General features: G+C 39.1%; 1 protein-coding gene across 1 annotated transcript in view; it reads right to left on the bottom strand.

The window, feature by feature from the left end:
- Positions 1-22,002, bottom strand: part of EDNRA (endothelin receptor type A) — a 56,348-nt gene extending 34,346 nt beyond the window's left edge. Inside the window, exons 1-2 of the mRNA XM_072724784.1 lie at positions 21,742-22,002; positions 17,156-17,637 (exon numbers count right to left, since the gene is read on the bottom strand). Of these exons, the coding sequence (XP_072580885.1) occupies positions 17,156-17,572 (417 nt within the window). The 5' untranslated portion in view covers positions 17,573-17,637; positions 21,742-22,002. The remainder of the gene's footprint in view (positions 1-17,155; positions 17,638-21,741) is intronic.
- Positions 22,003-22,175: the final 173 nt, after the last annotated feature.

Here is a 22,175-nt window from a genome sequence, read left to right as displayed (position 1 = left end):
CCTTCCCTTCATTTTATATGATTAATTTTTTCCAATTTCTTTTTTCCCATCTGTGACTGTTTTAGGTTTTTTTTTTTTTTTTTTTTTTTTTTTTGCGCTTTTTTCTACTCAAAAGGATTAAGGATGTCAAAACCTATGGAATCCCGTAGATTGAAGCATTGAGCCTATGAATTTACCTTGAATGAATCAACAGTATTTTATTACTCTCTAGGAAAAAGCTAAAATATTTAGTAAATTTGTCCAGTAAGTTATAAAGTATCATATTTAAAATGTAATCCTGACTATATATAAATGCAGGAAAAAAATAGTAGATAAGTAGCTATTTTAAGCTTCCAGTCAAGAGTCTGTTAGTATGATAGTGTAAAATTAAGGCCTTTAAAAGGATTTTGAAAAGGAGTTTGATATAACTTTGTCTTATTTTTGGTTATTTGGAAATGACATAACATTAAATTCTACTACTCAAGACATATACGTTACAACCTAGTTTTGCTTCTAAGCTTGATATTTGATATGTACCACATCTCTAGTGTAAGAATTTTGCTTATTTTTAGTGCAACCTAGAAAAGAAAACATACAAATTTGGAGTCTAATATAATTAGTCTACAGTGATGCCAGGGTTCCTTTTCTAGACACTCGATTACTTAGAGATACTTGTCCTTGCTAAGGAATATTAACTGCCATGAAAATCAGTCATTTAACCAAATATTATTAAGACAAGTTTGATAACCAATATTTACTTTAGATTTATAAAATCATATCATTTCAGATTTGGACAGGTGCTTAGAGATCTTCTAGATCTGTTTTTTTTTTTTTTTAAATTGCTGTCTGTGACTCCTGAGGATCCCTGAGAACCTTTCATGAGGTCTGCAAGATCAAGGTAATACTAGCAGATTACTGCCTTTTGCCCTGTTGTACAAAAGCAATGGTGGGTAAAACCACTGGTGCCTTAGCATGAATCAAACAGTGGCACCAAACTGTTTTAATAGTCATTGTATTCTTTACCATGGCACAATAGCAGAAAAAAATTGTTGCTGCAAGAGTAATGGTGAGGGGTTCAGCAGGGTCACAGGCTACAAGAGCAATATACAAATACCAGTTGCATTTCAATATATCAGCAATGGAAAATCCAAAAATCCAAAAATGAAGAGACAATTTTATTCAATATAGTGTCAAATATTTAGGAATACATTTGACACAATAATTGTATGATGTGTACTGAAAGGTACAAAATATTGGAGAAATCAGGTATTTAAATACATGTTTATGGATTGGAAGAATCAATACTGTTTAGATGACAGTTTTCTCCAAATTCATCTAAAGGGTCAATACAATTCCTGTCTAAAATCAAGGAAATGAATAAGTTCATCCTAAAGTTTATATATAAAGGTAAAGAACCTAGAATAAGCAAAACAATTTTGAAAAAAAGAACAAAGTATGACTTACAACATGTGTTTAAAAATTTACTATAAACTACAGTAAGTTATAAATATAGATAGGATGGCAGTGGAATAACAATAGACACATAGGTCAGAAAAGAAAGTCCAGAAATCATATCTTACATTGATCATCAAATGAGTTTTGACAAAGGTGCCAATGCAATTCAATGACAAGAGGGTAATCTTTTAAAAAATGGTGTTGGAACAATTGTATATGTCTATGCAAAAAAAAAAAATTGAACTTATATACTTACCTCATATCCTACACAAAAATTAATTGTGATCATACATCTAAATGTAAGAGCTAAAATGTAAAACTGTTAAAGAAAACATTGGATAATTTTTTGGGGATCTTGGCTTAGGAAATATTTCATAGATATGACACCAGAAACATGATCCATAAAAGAACATTTGATAAATTGTATTTAGTCAAAATTAAAAATGTTGTTCCTCAAAAGACACCATTAAGAAGATGAAGAGAAAAGCCAGAGAGTGGGAAAAATATTTGCAAATCATATATCTGATGAAGGTCTTCTGTCTAGAGTATATAAAAAACTCCTACAATTAAACCAATATAAAGACAAATAACAATTTAAGAGTGTAGGAGATTTAAATAGACATTTCGCCAAAGTAGATATACAAATAGCTAAGAAAACTAAAATGGAAAGTACTCATAATTATGAGTCTCTTAGGGAAACAGAAATTAAAACCACAATGAGATACCATTACACATCATTAGAATGACTACAATGAATAAGACTGATACTAAGTGTTGGTGAGCGTGTGGAGGAATTGGAACTGTTAGATAATGCTGGTGGGACTGTAAACTGGTACTACCATTTTTTATATTAATATGATCCAGAAATATTATTCATATTCCTCCAATGTTAGTAATTTGTTTATATTTAGTTCTACATAATTTTCTGATGTGTAGGTGTATATATCCATCACTAATCAAGATATGGAACAGGTCCTTCACCACAAGGATGCCTAATGACATTCTCTTATAACCACACTTCCTTTGCCTCCCCTTCCCCATTCCTAACTCCTAATTACCGCTGATCTGTCCTCAGTCTCTATTTCAAGAATGTTAGATAAATGGAATCATATAGTATATAATCTTTTGAGATTGGCTTTTTTCACTCAGCATGGTTCCTTTGCAGTTTATCCAAGTTGTTGTATATATCAATAGCTTGTTCCTTTTTAATCTTGAGTAGTATTTTATGAAATGTATGTACCATAGTTTGTTTAAACCACTCACCCACTGAACTATGTCTGAATTGTTTGTGGGTTCTGGTTATTACAAATAAGCTACTCTGAACATGCATGAAATAATTGCATGAACATAATTTCCATTTCTTTGGAATAAGTGCCCAAGGGTACAATTGCTGGATCTGACAGTAGTTGCATGTTTAGTTTTATAATAAATATCTAAACTCCTTGCTACAGTGATTCTACAATTCTTCATTCTCACCAGAAATGTATGTTTATTTTAGCCATTCTGATAGGTGTGTAGCGGTATCTCACTGTGGTTTCTATTTTGCATTTCCCTGATGGCTGATGATGTTGTACATCTTTTCATGTGTTTACTGGGTCATCGTATATGCTCTTCAGTAAAATTTCTGTTTATATCTTTTTCCCATTTTCTATTTCTGTTTTTTGTTGTTGAGTTTTGAGAGTTTTCTACATATTCTAGATATTAGCCTTTGTTGGATTTGTTGGTTGCAAATATTCTTTTCTGTTCTGTAGCTTTCTTTTCTTCCTCTTAAAAGGGTCCTTTACAGAGTAAAAGTTTTAAGTTTTGATGAAGTTATATTTATCAATTTTTTCTTTAATAGATTGTCCTTCAAGTACCAACTCTAAGAGCTCTTTACTTAGTCCTAGATCCCAAAGATTTTCTTTCTTTTGCCCCTAAAGTTTTATACTTTTACATTTTCATTTAGGTCCATAGTTTCAAACAAATTATTTTTAATAGTGGTAAAATATATATAAGATGAAATTTACCAAATTAGTCATTAGTTATGGGTCATGGATGTCTTTAGCAAAGAAGAAGTAGTTTCAACAGAATGAGGGGAGGCACTGAGGATCAAGGAACCTAACAAGGGATCTAGTGACAAATATTAAGCCCTAAGGCACTTACTTTCTCCACTCACTCATTTATCCAAAATTTCTGGCTAAGCAATAACAACTTATTAGATGTTATCAATTCTGTGCCAGCTTTGTTTTCTGGACCAATTCCACAACCTATTAAACGTTTATCATTTCATGAGAGTTAAGAGTTATTGAGTTAAGAGTTATAAGAGTTATTGCAAACAAGTAAAGAATATCAAAACCACAGTAGAGGTGGATCCTGGTCTATCAGCTGAGAGACTGCATGTATTATTTCAGCTTGAAAGCAGGACCAATTTGAATTAGCATCTCTGTAAGATTATAAATAGCTCAGTGTTCTGGTTCACACAATTGGAACTAAAGACGTTGACTCCTCACATTCTGAGAGTCTATGCTCCCTGCTTCTTTCCCTCCCTCCTTCCACCTCTTCTCTTCCTAAATATATATGAATTGTCTTCTGTGTACCTGATGAATTACACAGTACCTAAGAATTGAGTCCCAGGGATGAATGCATCATCCAACCCTGTCTTCTTTCTTCCATCCCCTGTAGCACCTCCTTCTTTCCCTCAACAACTGAGACATACACGAAAATATCTGATGCCACACAATTACATGTATACAAACACACACACACACACAGAGTGTATAAAAAATGAGCACAGTATTTCTTATCCTTTCCCCACTTCTCCTTTGTCTATGACATGGCCCTTTGGTCCACTATCAAAGAAACATTCCTTGAATTTTATAGCAGAGAGATAAAGAAATTCATTTATTTTAAATTATAACCATGTAATTTAATTGGCCTGTTGAAAAGATATAAAGTGTAGGGATTTTCTGATAAAATAATTTCAAATATGTAAAGGTTTTGTCTTTAAGAATTTTAGACAGTCCCCCCTTTTTTTTTCCCGTATGAAATTTTCCTGAAATAGATAGAAAAGTCTTATTTCTTCTTTTTCTTAACTGAAACATGAATGGCTGCCCAAAGATCTGGTCACCTTAATTGGTGAGCCAAAGATCTGGTCATCTTATTGCTCTTGTAATGCTATGACCATTTCTAATTTAAAACTTCTTCAATTTTAATCAGAAATGCATGATTTGTCTAATAGATTTTATGAATATCTGGTCACTAAGACCCTCAATGAGGCCAAAGTTCTGATGTGTGATAACTAAATGGCAAAGACAAAGAGACGGTAACAGCCCTTGGCTGTTCTTTTATTAGTAGTCACCTCAGGAACAAGCCTACTAGGTATCATTATGCCTAGTGGGACTTCATGAGCTGGAGGGCCCTTCATTATTTTTTCATATAAAAATAATGATTTGAGAGATCAAATGATTTTTTTTCAGGATCAGTCACAGACCATTTAAAAAAAAAGAAACATATTTTGATTTGTTGGGATTATGCCCATTTACTTTTTGGGGGTTGGAGGCCTAAGCCACTTAAAATAGCAAAGATTATGAAGATGCAGTAATATTTTTGAAGTTCAGGTCTTGAGCTTTGACTACTAGGGAACAAAATGAAGGAGAATGAGAGGCAGGGATGAAAAGTAGGTGCAGGGTAGTCAGTGAGATGCCACAAGGGTTGATAAACTTTTTTGGTAAATGGCCAGATAGCAAATATTTTAGCCTTGGCAGACCATATGGTGTCTGTCAAAACTATTTATGTAAGTAATGGGTATGGCTGCGTTCCAATAAAAGTTCATTTTTTTAAAAAAAGGCGTTGGGTCAGATTTGGCCCACTGGTTGTAGTTTTCCCACCCCAGGGTCAGACAATCAGTAGAAAGCAGAAGACTTGAGTACTCAGTGCTTGCAGATGAGGCCCTGGAATATCCCTTTTAGTGTATACTACTTCCAGATTCACTTTCCTTCCTTTATGATGGCCCAGGAGCTGGAGGCAATTTTAAGGTCACTCCATAACACCAATGAAAATATTATGTGAAGATAATTATTTCCTTGGAACAAAAGCAGGAAAAGTTTCAACAAATCACTAAGTTTAAATGCATATTCATAAGATTTCAAAACCCAGCGCTCACACATTTCATATACTTCTTGATCCCTTCTTAGAGTACATATTATATGCATTGTAAGACCACTGTAAGTTCCATTTGAAATTGAGCCAGTGGTTTTGATGAATAAAATTTCTTTTTAGGGATGTTCCACAAATTTTGTGGATGACATTAAGAAGGATTTTATTCTGTTTCAGAAGCAACCAACTTGGTAAATTTCTACAGCAACACTCCCTTACCAATCTTATTTTAGTATAAGGTAGTATATATAGTATATGTAGTATATATATATAATGTAGTAACCAGATTACAATTAAACCTCCAAGTTTTACCTAGCAACAAACACAAGGTATGTCATTTAACAAAATTAACCTCAGGGAGATTATGTGGAGAATTTCATCAATTCAACTTAAACTCTCATCACATTTACTGTCTGCAATCATGGTTTTTAAATCTGGTGTTTCATGGTGTATTTTAACATTTTAAAATAAATAACCATTTACTATAGCCATAATGGAAAATGCTGAAACCTAATTTTATTTATGTAGCTCTTGAAATTAATTTGAATAATTTTGTTTTAGCTGCATATATTATTTTGGGAGAAGGAGAAATGACAGTGTTTCTGTTTTCAAAGAAAATGTTAATGGGTGTTTCACATTCAAAATGTTTTTCATGTGTATGTGTTTGGTGCTCTCAAAAACTGCAACAAACACCAAAGTTTAAAATTACCCTGGCATTGGGCTAACTTGATTGTATATGTTTGTATTCTCAAACAGAATGTGTGCCACTCAAAGTCATGGTTATCCTAGACTCATGTTTTCTATAGACACTTAGCAAATGTATGAGTTGATTTGGGGATTATCCATTATGGAAGCAGTTAACAGATTTGCTTACAAGGCAAAGAATTACAATGAACAAAATTCACACATAATGCCACACAGGTCTTTACAGCATTTAGAATTAGAAAAAAATTCCTATTTAGGAAATCGTACTTAATTCCTAATACTGTGCCATGCCTTGGTAAATTGCCATGCCTCCAAAATTACTGATCAAAATTTATATTAAAGATTTATAATCAATATTCATGTTAGAATATATATTTTATAGATCTATGTTGATGTGTATTACATATATTTTATATACATATATAGGTCATATATGTATGTATATATATATTTCAGCATCTGTATGCATACAAAAATGTATATGAGAACATGCACTATTCTTATTAGCTCAAAATTAGAAACTATTTAAATGCCTACATACAGTAGAGTGGATAATAAATTGTGGCATATTCAGACAAGGAACTACTACACAATTATGAGAATGAATAAGGTACAACACAACAATGTGAGTTACTCTCACAAACATAATGTTGAGCAAAAGAAGCCATATGGAGAATATATATCATATGATTCCATTTATGTTAAATACAAAAATAGGCAAATTCATGCTATTAGGAGTCAGGAAAATGGTTGCCTTGGGATTTAGGGTGGTCAGTGACTGAGGGACTTCTGGGAGCAGGTAATCTTCTGTTTCTTGATTCTGGTTATACAGATGTGTTCATTTCGTGAAAGTTCATGGAGCTGACATGTACATTTTCCTGGATGTATATTATGTTTCAATAAAAATTTTAAAAACTTCACACAGTATTATGGCTCTTAAATTATGTAATATTCCCCTAATTTTCATAGGTTTTAGGTTTTAGGTTTTCCTAATTTTCAGAGGAAAAACAAATCTGGGAAAACAACAGAAATAAAACAGTGTTTATGACATAAATTACATTATTTTAAAGGAGAAATTTTGGAGTGTTCTAGACTTTTTTAATGGAATTAAGTTAAAGGTTCATAACAGTCAGAGATTTTTTTTTCTTTCTTGGTACAGACATTCTGCAGAATTGCTTCATGAGACAGAAAACCCATGTGGGATGAGACATAGTACAGTGTTCGGTATTTGGCAGAGATGTGTGCCCATTACCTTTCATACTTTGACAGGCAATGGTTGTGGACATTTTTAACATATTCAATAATTGCTTGCTTTACTTGTTGCTTTTATAATTAGGGGTATTAAAATTATTTACTTAAATAGTTACTTATTTGAGAGAGAGAGAGCACAAGAGAGCGGTGGGGAGAGGCAGAGGGAGAAGGAGAGACAGAATTTTTAGCAGGCTCCACATCCAGCTTGGAGTCCCAAGTGATGCTCCATCTCCCAACCCTGAGATCATGATCTGAGCTGAAATCAAGAGTTGGACGTTTAGCTGACTGAGCCCACCCAGGCGCCCCTATATAGTTTTACAGTCAATGGCATCAGTTCACAAAACATATAGTTCATATGTAAATTTTTAGAAATTGAGGATTTCTGACTTCTTTTTAAATATCATTTGAGGGCAGCCCAGGTGGCTCAGTGGTTTAGCGCTGCCTTCAGCCCAGGGCATGATCCTGGAGACCCGGGATTGAGTCCCATGTCGGGCTTCCTGCGTGGAGCCTGCTTCTCCCTCTGCCTGTGTCTCTGCCTCTCTCTCCCTCTATCTATCATCTATCTCTCCTCTCTGTGTATTCTCATAAATAAATAAATAAAAAAATAAATAAATAAATAAATATCAGTTGAGACATATTCCCAAATGTCCTCCATTGTGTTTCACACTCCCCTTCTAATTCTTGTGCACCCACTAAACTTAGGAAGGAAAGTCTAGGAATGCAGCATTTAGTTTCATCAATAAAATCTGATGTTTCCACGCCAAATAAAACTATGGGCTAGCCATAGACACTCATTTTCTGTCTCATGTTCACAGAAACATTGCCCAGCCTTCCCAGCAATAACTGAGTGCGACACCTATTTGGTAAAATGTGTCTCTCTGAGCAGGTAAGCAGATGCATGTTTCTAGGTAAGCAGTTCATCAGGAACTCAACCTTTCTTTTCAGTTTATTATTTTAGTCTCTGGCTCTTTTCTGTTGGTTGACCTCACTGACATGACAATGAGTATAGAATACAAAAGTCTGCTTACCAGATGTGCCAATGTAATCTGCAAGATTTACATCATAAATGCTATTCTGGAGAGCAATCTCTGTATTGCACACATTTTCCTTTATGATGTGTTACTTCTGTCTTAAATAAACAACTAAAGAAGCTGTTGAATTTAATGGGGGAGAGAAAAGGGTCTGACTTTATCTTTGAAGACAGTCTTTGAAAACATAGTTCTATACAAGGGATTGCATCTGGATGACTGCAAAGTTTGCCTTATGAGGTATATGAGATAGAAGCAGTATGGCTGTTTGTGTAACAGCATGGTCTCTGAGATCACAGTGGATCCAAATCCTGGCTCTGCCACTTGCCAGCTGTGTAACCCTGAGGAAATCCCTTAAACATCTCAGTTTCTTCATTTTTCAGGCCACAGCAGTGCTTCATAGGTTTATTGTGAGGATCGAATAAGTTAGCCTGGCACAAAGCAAACACTAGTTAAGCTGCAGGTAACACTATTCCTATGTTCTAATGTATTTTAAGATTTTATATTTTTCCCCTCGTTGATTCAGGACGTGCTACTCCATGCGTTAGCCAGAATGCCAAATCATGTCACTCATCTGTGCTTAACTGTCTAAAAGCTTTCCATTTCACTCAGAGGAAAAGGATAAGGGCTTTATAAAGATGTACAGGTAGGGTGACCATGTTCCCTGGTATTTTTAGGACAGTCTGGGTTTATGCCTGTTGTCCAGATGCAATGATTGACAGTATCTCCTTTCACTCTCAAAGTATCCTGGTTTGAAGGATATAATATATAGTTACCTTATTACTAGGCCCTATGTTATCTGCTTCCCCCCATCACATGCCCTACCTGCCTATCCCTGTGACCTCATGATACCACTTTCTCCCTTCTGCTTACCACAATAGCTTTCTTGCTGGGCCTTTAACCCTCCAGGCACTTTCCTGCCTCTGGGCCTTTGCACTTGCCATTTCCTCTGGCTGGAAGGCCCTTGCCTTAGACAGTGGCATAGTTTGGTCCTTTTAAGTTTTAGGTTTTTATTCAACTGTCACCTTGATTGAGGCATTCTTTAGCCACCCACTCTGAAATTAATATCTTCCCCCACTTCTTTCTATTTTTCTTTCCTATTTTAATTTTCTCTAGCAAGGGCAGCCCTGGTGACTAAGTGGTTTAGCGCCGCCTTCAGCCCAGGGTGTGATCCTGGAGACCCGGGGTCGAGTCCCATGTCAGGCTCCCTGCATGGAGCCTGTTTCTGTCTCTGCCTCTCACTCTCATAAATAAAAAAATAAAATCTTTAAAAATTTTCTCTAGCAGTTATCTCATATGCTGTATATTTACTTATTGCACTTGCTTATTGTCTTGTTCTTCTATTAGAATGTAAGCTCCATGAGGGCCAAGGATGATTTTCTTCATTGCTATTTTCTGAATGACTGGTATATAGTAGGAACTCAATAAATATCTATTGAATGAATAAAGGAAGAACATTTAAAGAAGAAAGATTTTTTTTTTTTTTGGAAGAAAGATCTGATGTCACTGAATAACCAACTGGCCAATCCACTGCCATCACCATTATCTTCTAGTATAAAATTTGATAAAAAAAATAATAGGGATCCTATGTTTAGGATTAGTGTTATGAGAAGCATGATCTGACCAACTTCCATTACTGATGCTCTCTTCTATAAGTAAATTGTTTTAAAAGTTGAGATGGCAAACATTGTCAACGAAACTCCTAGAGATATAAACTCTAAAAGTAACTTCTTTTTTGCACATAGAAGAATGGTATTAAATCTTCCTGAGGGCACACTTAATCTTTGCTTCCTGAGTCCAGGAACACTGGGGACTTCAAATCTTCCAAATTTAAGTAAACATGTCAGAGCACATGGTTTTATAAAATTTTTGATGTTCAAGCTTAAAAATAAGGCTACCAAAAATTAATACTGAGTGATATTTACATTTAGTCTTCTTACTGAATTCAATTTCAACCATTAACTTTATAATGTAGTAAAGTTTTTCCAAGAAAAGCTAGAGCTTGTTAAAAATAAAATTGTAGCTATAGAAAGCAGTTATTCTAACTCCCGGGAGAATATGGTAGCTCCAGAAAGCAGTTGTAGAATTTCTGGCAGTATATCACTTTTTTTTTCAGTATATCAAATTTATTTTGACAGAATTTCTTAGAACAGTCCTTACTTAAACACTCTAGTCTTAGAATCAACTTCAGAAACAGTAAAGTTGATTCCCCATCCTCTCATTTTAGTGCCCACACTGTTTCTACCAACTATATAAGCTTGTATGATAATAAAGAAATAACATTCATATCCTAGCAACTCATGAGATGAAGACACCATAGAAATATTTCAAAATGAAATCATCCAAATATCTTTTATCGATCCCAGTGCTTGAAGCTGTGCAACATTTACACATACACACAGATACACATAATTTATCATGTGAAAATTGTTTCTCAAAAGTAAAACTTTCATGCCTCCCTATTTTATGTTAAATTTAGAACACAGCAGCCTCTTCTATGAGCTGAAGTGTTTGATGGAGGAATATCATTGGCCATGATGCTTTACATCTCACCACCTTCCTAATGAGAACAGGACTGAAACCATCTCTCCTTCCTTAGCCATGGGAACAATCTTGCAGTTATGGATGGTTTCCATCTCCCATCCCCCTAAAGCAGGAATAACTGTGCTGTGAGCCAAATGCTGAGGGTTAGCAGGGTAACCTCACATGAGAATAATTACTTAATATGATCATGAGAGAAAGCAATGAGGTTCCCAGACACAGGAAACAAAAAGTCAGAATGGGAGGTAGAGTTGGAGAGGGCTCTGAAGCCTTTCCAGACAAGCAACTTCCTTGTAACAAACAGCAAATTGGGTAATAAATTTATCACTCTGTCATTTTATGTGTATGTACAGATACTCTAAAATCAGCTAGTTAGCATAACGAACTTTTGCAATGCACGTGTCTTAGCAATGCTATAAACTCAACCTATTTCCTGTTCTCTAAAGAGCGTAACATGAATGCTCATTTTGATATTCCAAATCACTTGTAGGTTTAATATTTCAATCCAAATCACAAATCCAAGTGTGCTCAAAGAATGCATATTGCTCAGAAACCTTGAAAAAAGACTTCAATTGATTGTATGTGCCAGACAGTGGAAGGTAAACAACACAATGTCCGGACAAAGGCAAAGTGGGAAAATGATCCTGTTGTTATGTGCTGCTCTGCTTTGCACACATTTCTCTCAGATTTATGGACACGAGACATTCCTGGTTTGTAGAAAAAAAGTAGAAATTCAATAAATTAAAGCTAGTCAGCTTTTAGATCTGGAATTGTATGGGAGGAAAAACATTCTCATAGAAGCAAGTAGTACATTTTCTTATTTTACTCATTCATCAAATACTTTTTAAGTTGGGTACAATGCTGGATACAGGAGATACAATGATAAATGAGAATGATGGCAGCTTGCCTCAACAGTCTTGCAGTCTCGTGGGGCAGACAGGCAAGTGAACTGGCAAAGACAGTGAAGTATATGTTAAATGCTCTTTCAGAGTTAATAGAAGGTGTCATGGGAGCACGTCAGAAAGGCAATAACCCAGTTTGGGTCATAGATACTTGCCAGACAAAGAGATAAACGTTTAGGTGGAGATCTGAAGAATCAAGTGGAATAAGTTGGAAGAGGCATGAGGAAAAATATGCCAGGTAGAAAGATCATCTTGGTATTTATTCTCAGACAGGCGAGGTTAAGCTAGAGTGAATGGAGGGAAAGTGTGCAGAGAAGTGCCAGGAGGGAAGGCAGGGTCAGAGCCACCCCATAGGAAATGTTTAGCTGGGATGCAATGCACCAGCAACGGGCAGAGATCTTAGTCAAGGGACACATTTTTCTTTTGCCAAATTCAGGGAATACAGTTTTTATTCCTAATTTTATGGTTATAGCACTATTACTGGAGTGCATGAGAAAGATCTGCTTTTATTTGTTTGATGAGGAGTAAAAGGAAAACACCACTGTTATCATATATGCAATAATTTGGTGAGTAATTTGATCAATTTGGGGGAATATTACCATGGGTAATATCCTGTATCTTGTACATAAATGGAGATTTCCTGTGACAAATTATCATCATCATCATCACCATCAATATTTTAACTTGAAGATCTCTGATAAATCTGATTAGAAGTTAATTTTAACAGTAAAGACCCTAATAAATCAAATCATATCAATAAGCACTTAATGAACAACTAACTACTTTGTTTGAGACACACAATCCATAAGTTGTGGCCATTTACTTTTGAGACAGGAGTTGCCTTGGTGATCTGATGTGTCAAGAAACAACTTTTGTATGGCTGCCCCAAAAAAGAATGGATTCCAGTTGCACAAGATGTCAAAGGCTGTGTGAACATGGAGATAACTGGCTCCAAGTGAACATCTCTGGTTTCCACATTGCTCAGATCCTCTGCCAGAGCAACATATTGAGTCTTGATTTTCCATTGCAAAATATTCCTGATAATTTCAAACAGAAATTGTATTTGTTTATTTTTCATTGTTGTCCTCAATAAGAGGTGGATTCTTAGAGTGGACCAAATTAGTAACCAACAATCATTTATTGGAGTCTGTCACTGGCTAGTTAGCTTTTACCCCACATTGAAATGGAGACCTCATTCACCTACAGTATTATCTACGACATCACTGGTTTCAACTCCCAGCTATGCACATCGGAGATTTCTATGCTAGCCTTTGGGCTTACCTTCTTCCCTCTTTCATGGGCCATCATTCTAACCTTCTCCAATCTACTTCTGTCATAAACATGTTTCCCCACATTCCTGTTCCTATTGATTGGGCTGAGGTACAGTGGTTTATGGGCATATCCATGTGCACGTATGGGTGAACTGTTATCCTAAAAGTACATGATGGCAAACTTTGGCTTACCCATGCACAAACATCATTTTTAGGGTTTTCACTGTATTCAAAATTATAATCCATCTTCCTATAGATAACACTCCAGGGCATTAACAGAATCTCATGAATCATTAAAGAGTACAGTTATTGGATTCTGTACTTCTAATATATTTTGGCATTTAGTAATTGGAGGTTGAGACCCTAAACACAGATACAATATTTGAATTGTTTTTGCCATTATAGTGAATGTAAACAACTTATATACAGATTAATTTACTGGCTAAGTTTGTGCATTTCTTGAAAATTCACGTATGAGATAATTCAACTTCTTGACAAATCAAATCCATCATCAGTTTAGGTTACAAGTGTGTATATTTGAAGGAGTCTGTAACTCCCTCCTCTCTCCTGTTTTTGTTAGTCTTCTCATATAATTACTGATGTTCTGCTTTTTGCATAACTAAAAATTAGAGTTAATCCTTTGATAAACTTAGCAATCTTTTCTTCAGCACTGCCATTTGGAAGGCCCTTGTATGCTCCAAAACCAACAAGGCAAGTGACATTTATTTGCTTCCTTTGATTCCTTCTGCTTTACATTTTATTGTCTCACACTTTCTGATTGTATTACCAGGGAGCTTACCTGTGTGTGCAGGTATAAGCCAGGGCCAGAGGAGTCTCTCTCTACTTTTTGGCTTATTTCTTCTCTCTGCAACGTATATATCTCCAGGCTCATTTTTTTTTCCCATTTAGGATCTATATATGCTTCAGCAGCAGTCATTCAGTGACTAGATGTAGCCTCTCTGAGAATGTTATTTACTTTGGGGTAGTGATGGCATTTTGACCAGAGCTGTGTATACATATTGGGAGCTGGTAAGAAGTAGGTGAAGTGTGGTCAGAGTAGGGAAGATCTTGAATACATGTGAACTTTTTGGTGTTTTTTATTAAAGCAACACTCAGTAGTAGGTGGAAGTGAAGACCAGTAGAGGCTGGTCTGAAGATAGATCAATTAGGAAACTTTTGGAAATCAGGTGTAGAATGACCCCTTCTTCCCTGTTCACAGACCATCAAGAGCCACTCAGTACCAAACAAAATGGTAAAGTGAGATGGATAGCTGCTACTTTGTCCTGCAACACAGGGCAGCTTGCCATGGTCAGAGGAATCCACAGGTCTGATATGTGAGGCTCCAAAGCATTAGAATCTTAAAGTAGGAGCAGCTGCCGACAAAAGGCATGAGGGCCCAGAGCTCATATTGCTTGGAAGGATTTCCCTGGACTGTCCTGGGCAGAAATCAGGGAAACTGCATCATCTTATGGTCTCCTAACTTAGAGAAGAGACTGATAGAATGAGTAGGAATAACCCCCCAATACTGTGAGGCTTTCTAGCTTACTCGCATGTTTTCTTCTTTTCCTCTGGAAGAAGATTAAAATAACTAAAGCTTATATATATATTTTTAACTCAAAAGATTTACTTCCTAAAATGAATATTGGTTAAATGACTCATTACATGAGTTTTAGAAAACCAGAAACTACACAAAATTACTCCTGTGGTGTAAAAACTGTCAAAGTGTCCACATTATTTAGAACTACCATAAAAATATATTAAGCATTGGATTCCCAAGAAGGAAGAATCATATGGTCAAATGAGGACGTCTAAGTTATTATCCATTGTTATATGAAGGTAAAACAAAGTTTTATTTGATTTTTTCACCAATTGGAGATATTCCAGATGATCTGATTTCAAATGTTGCTATGGAATACAAATGACATTTATTCTAGTGATTGGCAGGTGGCACCTCAAAGAGATAAGGAAGTCTCCTGCCCAGCAGTTGTAGATAATGAACTTTCCCAAAAGTTTCTTTGCAAATGGTCAAATGGGAATAGTTAATTCATAGTTAACTATTCTCCTGAGCCCTGCTGGGTTGGATAACTAGTGTATATGTGTGAATAATCAACATTTAATACTCTACAGTGTATATTTTGTATTTTTTGTATTTTATATTTTTGACTGGAGCCAAATTTTGAATAAGAGTCATATAAAGATTTTAAATCTATTATTAAAGAAAGATGTCATGAGGAAGTCAAGTATTTACATGTAATATTTCATAAAGAAAAAATGAATAACCTTCAAAAATTAAAGTTCTGTAGCATGTGCTAAACATTTTAAGTTACTTACACATTTTCATTTTGCATCATAGTTCAGTTCTAAAATCCCGTTTTAAGTTCAAATAGAAAATGTATGTTTTCGGGGCACCTGGGTGGCTCAGTGGTTGAGCATCTGCCTTTGGTTCAGGTTGTGATCCCAGGGTCCTGGGATTGAGTCCCACCTTGGGTTCCCCGCAGGGAGCCTGCCTCTCCCTCTGCCTGTGTCTCTTGCTCTTTCTGCATCTCTCATGAATAAATAAATACAATCTTAAAAAAAAAAAGGAAACAAAACATGTTTTCATGCTATTCTGTGAAAAGATATGGTATATTTTTTAAAATCATTTTTGTCTAACTTCCCCAATTTTGCAAACAGTATATTGGAGTAATTCTGGAATGTTTTTTATGTGTAATATTCAAGATTGTAATCATTGTTTTTGGCTATATGTTAGGACTTCATTGCATGGCTGCTTTTCCTGATAGGCAGGCAAGTATAATTTTGCCATTTAAGTGTAACTATTGGAAACTGCAAGACTTACTTAAAATTTATCAGGTCTTCAGACAAAATTTGCCATTTAAAGTCATATTGCAGAACATTATTGCTCAGAATAGCTTTGTTGTTATGGATAATACATAGAAGAAAAAAAAATAAAGGCTGGGCTTAGAATAAAGACATTTTGTAACATCTGGCACAGACCACATGATTTCATTTGAATTTTAGGTTATTTGGATTCCTACAACCATTTTCCCTCATAACCGCTAGACCAAATATGAAATACCTAACTCCTTCTGGCTTGAGTTTTTCTTTGATACTAAGCAGTCCCTGAAGTGAGGTGATCACAGCGACAGTGGGTTATCTACCTCTCCCGCTGAAGCCCCAACCTTGTCTTATTTGTCTCAGAATCCTTCCTTCCTCACTCAGGGTTGGACACACAGTGGTTCCTTCATAAAAACTGCATATACCAAAGAAAACGAAGGGGGTGACAATAAACAGATGCCTGTTTTAAAGAGCTTTAGTGACACTGTTCAACAAGGTTAGCACTAGCCCGCGAACATGTGGACCCCGTCGTCTCTAAGTCACCCAGGTAACTGAGGTAAGCTAGCATGACCTTTGGCTTCCATCATCAATCCAGATAGTCAAAAGAAAATAGGTACTTTTCACTTCAAGATGTATCATGGATATTTGGCTGCTGAATGGCAGCACCTTACAAAGGTAATGACAACTGAAGAGATACTCATTGTAAGTACTCCCTGGGCTCAGTAGATCTCACCCTGCAAACCAAATCTCAGAAAAATCCAGTTGCTTCCCAAGATTGCCCATCCACTCAGCAAGCTGAGGGCTGGCATAAGAATCTGCTTCATTAAAGACCATGACTTTGAATAGTCATCCCAGAAATTTTGTTAACTGAGTTACCAAGTGAATGTAACATTTAACGAATAATAAAAATTTCAAATGCCACAGAGTTTGAAGGTTGCAGAAATCATTTTCAGTAAAAACACGGACTAAAATTCCAAAGGTCTGCAGCAACTCTCTTACTGTGGAATCAGAGCATATGTTCAAACCTGCAAATATATTCATGGTTACTTCCTACCTTAAACACATTGATAGGGAGATCAATGACCACATAGATAAGGTCTCCAAGGGCAAGGCTGGCTATCAGTGCGTTGGGGCCATTCCTCATACACTTGTTCTGGTAAATGATCCTGAGCAGAGTTGCATTCCCCACCATTCCCACGATGAAAATAGTACAAGATATCACAGTGTTAATGTATTTGAAAGCTGAAGTAATCTTAGTCTGCTGTGGGCAATAGCTGTGCATTGAGCCATTGCTAGGTAGGGCCAAATTAGTGGGTCGATGAGTGGTGACCAGGAAGCTGAGTTCTGTCCCATGAAAAGTGGTGAAATCCACTGGAGTGCTTAGGTTTGTGCTGTAGCTCTCAGGATGATCACCGATTACATATCCAACCAGCGCTATCCAAAAGGTCACCTTGAGGCAAAAGGTTTCCATCGTGATGCAAATCTGAGGAAAGGGTTCTTATTGCCTTGCCTTTATACCCACACTTTTTTTTTCACCTGAAAAAGAAGGAGGAAAAATAATCTTGGTTACAAAATCCAGCTGCCAATAAAATTATAGTCAATGATTATTTACTACTTCAAGTAAAAAGTAGTATATATTTGGTAATTAAATAAAATAATCTGTGTCAGGTTATCTCATGGCAGGAAAAAAAAAATGAGAGAGAAGACAAAAGCTCCATTATGGCAAATTCTCTATCTCAGTCTCTGTCCCTCTGCCTCTCTGCCTTCTCCTCTTTCCCTCCCTCATCTCCATCCATAGCTATACTTTTATCTAGATTATGATATGGATGAGGATATGCCAGTTTTTCCTTTAGTAGATAAAAGTTACTTTTTTCTCTCTGTTTCAACTAGGCTGGTAAGAACCTGAGTTACAAAAATCTTCAAGAGTTACAAAATGTCACTTATTAATGGAAGAGAAAAGGCATTATTTGCCAAGTAGAAGGCACATGGTATTAAGACTAAAAATTAATCAATTCTGTAATTAACAATTTAATATTCCAAAATGTGTTCCGTTTGGCACATGATAATGAACGTGAGAATAAAATGTAGCACACGTAGCCAAGTTTAAAGTGTTATAAAATGCTCTATTAAAAATCAGAACTGTGGTTAACTCTATCAATACCTTTAACAATATCTTAGTTTCAATGAAAAATTACATAATTGACAAAGACAAGATATTTATTTTACTGAAAATCTTGGTGTTTGATGTGTATACTCCACCTCTCTGACTGGAACTTTTTTCCTTTTCCATTCCTCAGAGATTATTATCATGATATTTGCCAATGAGTGAAACTGGGAGTAATGGCTTTCTCAGGCCAGGTACAGTATTCGGCTTTCCAAGGGACATCTGTCCCATGCACTCTTTTAAACATCCTATACAGCTACATTTATAACTCCCACTGCACTGAGTGCTTCACATGCAAGATGCTCTCTAATGTATACCATGGTCCTGTGATACACGGTTAGTTCCCTTATAAACATTGGGAACCAGAGGCTCAGTAAAGGCAAGTAGCCTGTTAAGTCCACAGCTGGTAGTGGCAATGCTGATTATAAGGCAGGTTAGTCTGACTCTGATCCTGAGCATTTAGCCACTGGACCACACCATCACTCATTCTTAGCAGTCTTAGCGCCCAAAATGTTTCAGCGGAAGTTCCAGAGCTTTGATGAAGCAAGAGACTCGAGAGGGTGATTACATGTTTTCAAAAGATCATTTGTTGTTCCTGCTTAAGTGACTTGCAGAGAGCCAAGTAGCCCTTCTTGTTCAGAAAGTCTAGATTTCTACTTCAATCCTTAAAGTAAAGATGCTGGGGTAATTGAGGGAGTTGCTGGTCACATAGCAATCGAAGGTAAATTAAAAAAAAAATGGCTCTTCCCCTTTAAATATTTTGTGAATTTTCTTCTCTGTGAGTTTTTAATGATTCTTTAAATGAAGACCATAAGATCCTTAATGCAATGGCATGTGTCTATGATGTATATGCCCAGGCCATAATTTACTTTTTAAAAATTGTGTCCCATTTTTTGATCTATTTATGGTTGGTATTGACCACTTTTAAGAATTTGGACAATTATCTTGGGAAACCAACAGAGCTTAGGTTTCGACAATAAGTAGATGAAATAAGATTTATTCAGGTCGTACGGAATGTCTGAAGTAAGTACAAGGTGCAAATACCATATACTTTTGCCTTCCCCTGAGGTTTTTCAAAGGAACCTGAAACAATAATGACATCGTATGTATATTAATAGCTTATTATGTATGCACCTGTTATCTGACTTGAGCTTTACAACTCTAGGTAGGCAGGGGCAATATTCCCATTTTAACTGTGAGGAAAATGAGTCTTGAAGAAGTTATGGCTTCGTGATCAAGTAGTGGCAGGACAGGTATAATGCCTCTCTTTGCTCTGCCTAATTATAAGTAGTTTGCAGTTGTTTCCTGCTTTTTACAGTTTGGAGTAAATATCTGATTGAATGTTGTCAGACCTACCAAGTGCCACTACTTGCATTCCACAGTGGAGACCAGGACTCTAAGAACAAAGCATATCATCATTCTCTGTTTCAGATCACAGATATGGGAGAAAAATCCTTCAATACCTTGTGCTATTTGATGGCTAAAGCCTCCCAGTTTTCAGGTTGGAATGGACCCTTCAGCAATGTTTCCTTAAAAAATAAGAGAAAGAAGGCCTTTCCTGGAAACGAAGTGGCTCTTTGCCCAGCAGAGTCCACTAGGAGAGTATTTAGTGAACTGATCTGGCTATCATGGGCGGTATGACACTGCGGAAAGGTACTACTAGTGGTTGAACATTAGCATGCTGGTTTGCTTGGTCGGCTGCTGATGTAGGAGCTAAGGAGGCCAAGGCTGTGGGTTCTCATCAAGGTGTGAGGTGAGCTAGTGACCATCAAAACCATCAAAACCACTTTCCTTCCTTTGCGATCACATCATTTCTGATGACATCTCCATCAGCTCTCTACATGTATTTATTTTATTTTATTTTTTTTCATGATAGAGAGAGAGGAGAGAGGAGAGAGGCAGAGGGACAGGCGGAGGGACAAGTGGAGGGATTGTGCCCTGGGCCAAAGGCAGGCGCTAAACCGCTGAGCCACCCAGGGATTCCCCTCTACCTGTATTAAGCAGTAGGGCTAAGGGATACTTGGCAAAGATGCATGGATCATGTTATCATTGGGTGAAAAATACAACAAAATAAACAACAACAAAAAAGGCCTCTCAAATACATGTTACTCCAGGGATGAATCTGTAGCCCAACCCATGGATCTAAGTCATGCTGTGCTTGAAACCCTCAGTCACTAGACCCAGCTCTAGTGAAGCTTCTTAGGTTCAGCCCAAGGGCTGTAGATTCAGCCTTCTTCATATTGGGGGGCTAAGAATTTGGTGGAGTTCAAAAGCTGTTACTGAGGAAGAGGACTGAATCCTTACGCTTACACTGTAAGCATTTAACATCTTGGATTTTTAGGATTAAAGTTCGCCTGTAATTAGTAATTTGGAAATTCCGATCTTACCGAAATGGCATAAATTTAAATCAAGTAATTTACTGAAACGATTGCCAAGGTGTTTCTCCATAGTTAACGCGGGGGGGGGGGGGGGGGCTACGAGGTGGGGGGAAAGACGTGAACAGCAACACGAGGAGGGGGGGGGGAGGCAAACGAATAAACTAGGAACTTTTTACTAGTTTGCCGCGGGCTCTGCTCTGGCCTTCCTGGCGACGCCCGGCTTTGATATGCCCCCACCCCGCCGGCCGCCAACTCGGTCCGGGGACTCCCCCGGGGTGGTGTCAGCAGAGGCTGGTGGTCTACACGCAGCCCGGGGTTTCCGCACGTGAAACGCAACAAGTGCCCTGTGAAGGGGAGCGTCCCCCGACCTCGGCGGGCGGGCTTCCGAGCCGGGGCTCCCCCGACCTCCGCGCGCCCCTCCCCGCGCCCTCCTGCCCCCCTGCCCTCCCCGCGCCCTCCCCGCGCCCTCCTGTCCCCCTGCCCTCCCCACGCCCGCCTGCCCCCCTGCCCCCCCCACGCCCCCCTGCCCCCCTGCCCTCCCCACGCCCGCCTGCCCCCCTGCCCTCCCCACGCCCCCCTGCCCGCCTGCCCTCCCCACGCCCCCCTGCCCGCCTGCCCTCCCCACGCCCTCCCCGCGCCCTCCTGCCCCCCTGCCCTCCCCGCGCCCCCCTGCCCCCCTGCCCTCCCCACGCCCGCCTGCCCCCCTGCCCCCCCCACGCCCCCCTGCCCCCCTGCCCTCCCCGCGCCCCCCTGCCCCCCTGCCCTCCCCACGCCCCCCTGCCCGCCTGCCCTCCCCCTGCCCTCCCCACGCCCGCCTGCCCGCCTGCCCTCGGCGCGGAGCGAGCAAAGGCTCCGAGGGAGCCTCACCAGCCGCCGCGGGGCCGCCGCCGAGGGCGTGAGGTTGCTCAACGCTCTCGCAGCCTCGGGGACGGGGAGCCCCAGGCAGAGCCCTGAGGCCGAATCCCGCCTGCGGAGGCCGCCCCGCCGCGCGCCGCGGGCAGGTGGGGGGCAGCCCCGGGGCGGGGGCGCCAGGCTGCGGGGCGCCGGGCTGTCCTCCGGCAGGCCCCCCCGCTCCCCGACGGGAAGAGGTGCACCGACCGTGGGGCTCGGCGGGGCGACAGCCGCCCGGTCCGCGCGCCGCCGACGAAGCGCCGCCGAGCGCTGGTGCTGCACGGCCCGGCTCCCACGCCGCCCCGCTCCCGCGGGAGCTCCCGGAGCCGCAGCGGCCGCCGGCGGACCGAGCCTCTCGCCCGTGTGCGCGGCCGCCGGACCACGGGGACGACTGCGCGCGCGCCGAGCTCGCGGGAGACTCCAGGGGACACGCCCCCGCGCGGCCGGCCCCCTGCGCGCCGCGCTCCCGACGGTCGGCCCGGCCCCGGGGCTGCAGGAGCGCCCCCCCCCCCCCCCGCCTGCCCCCTAGACCGCCCCCTCCAGGCCCCGGGGCGAGAGTCTTAACTCTTTCGCTCCCGAAGACCCAGAGCCGAGGGAGGCCCTGCGGAAACCCTTCCCTTCCCGCGGGCGCAGGCCGGTTA

The sequence above is a fragment of the Vulpes vulpes genome, chromosome 10, assembly GCF_048418805.1.
Source record: "Vulpes vulpes isolate BD-2025 chromosome 10, VulVul3, whole genome shotgun sequence".
Lineage (NCBI taxonomy): Eukaryota > Metazoa > Chordata > Mammalia > Carnivora > Canidae > Vulpes > Vulpes vulpes.
The sequence above is the reverse complement of the archived record's forward strand: the minus strand, read 5'-3'. Positions and strand labels throughout refer to the sequence as shown.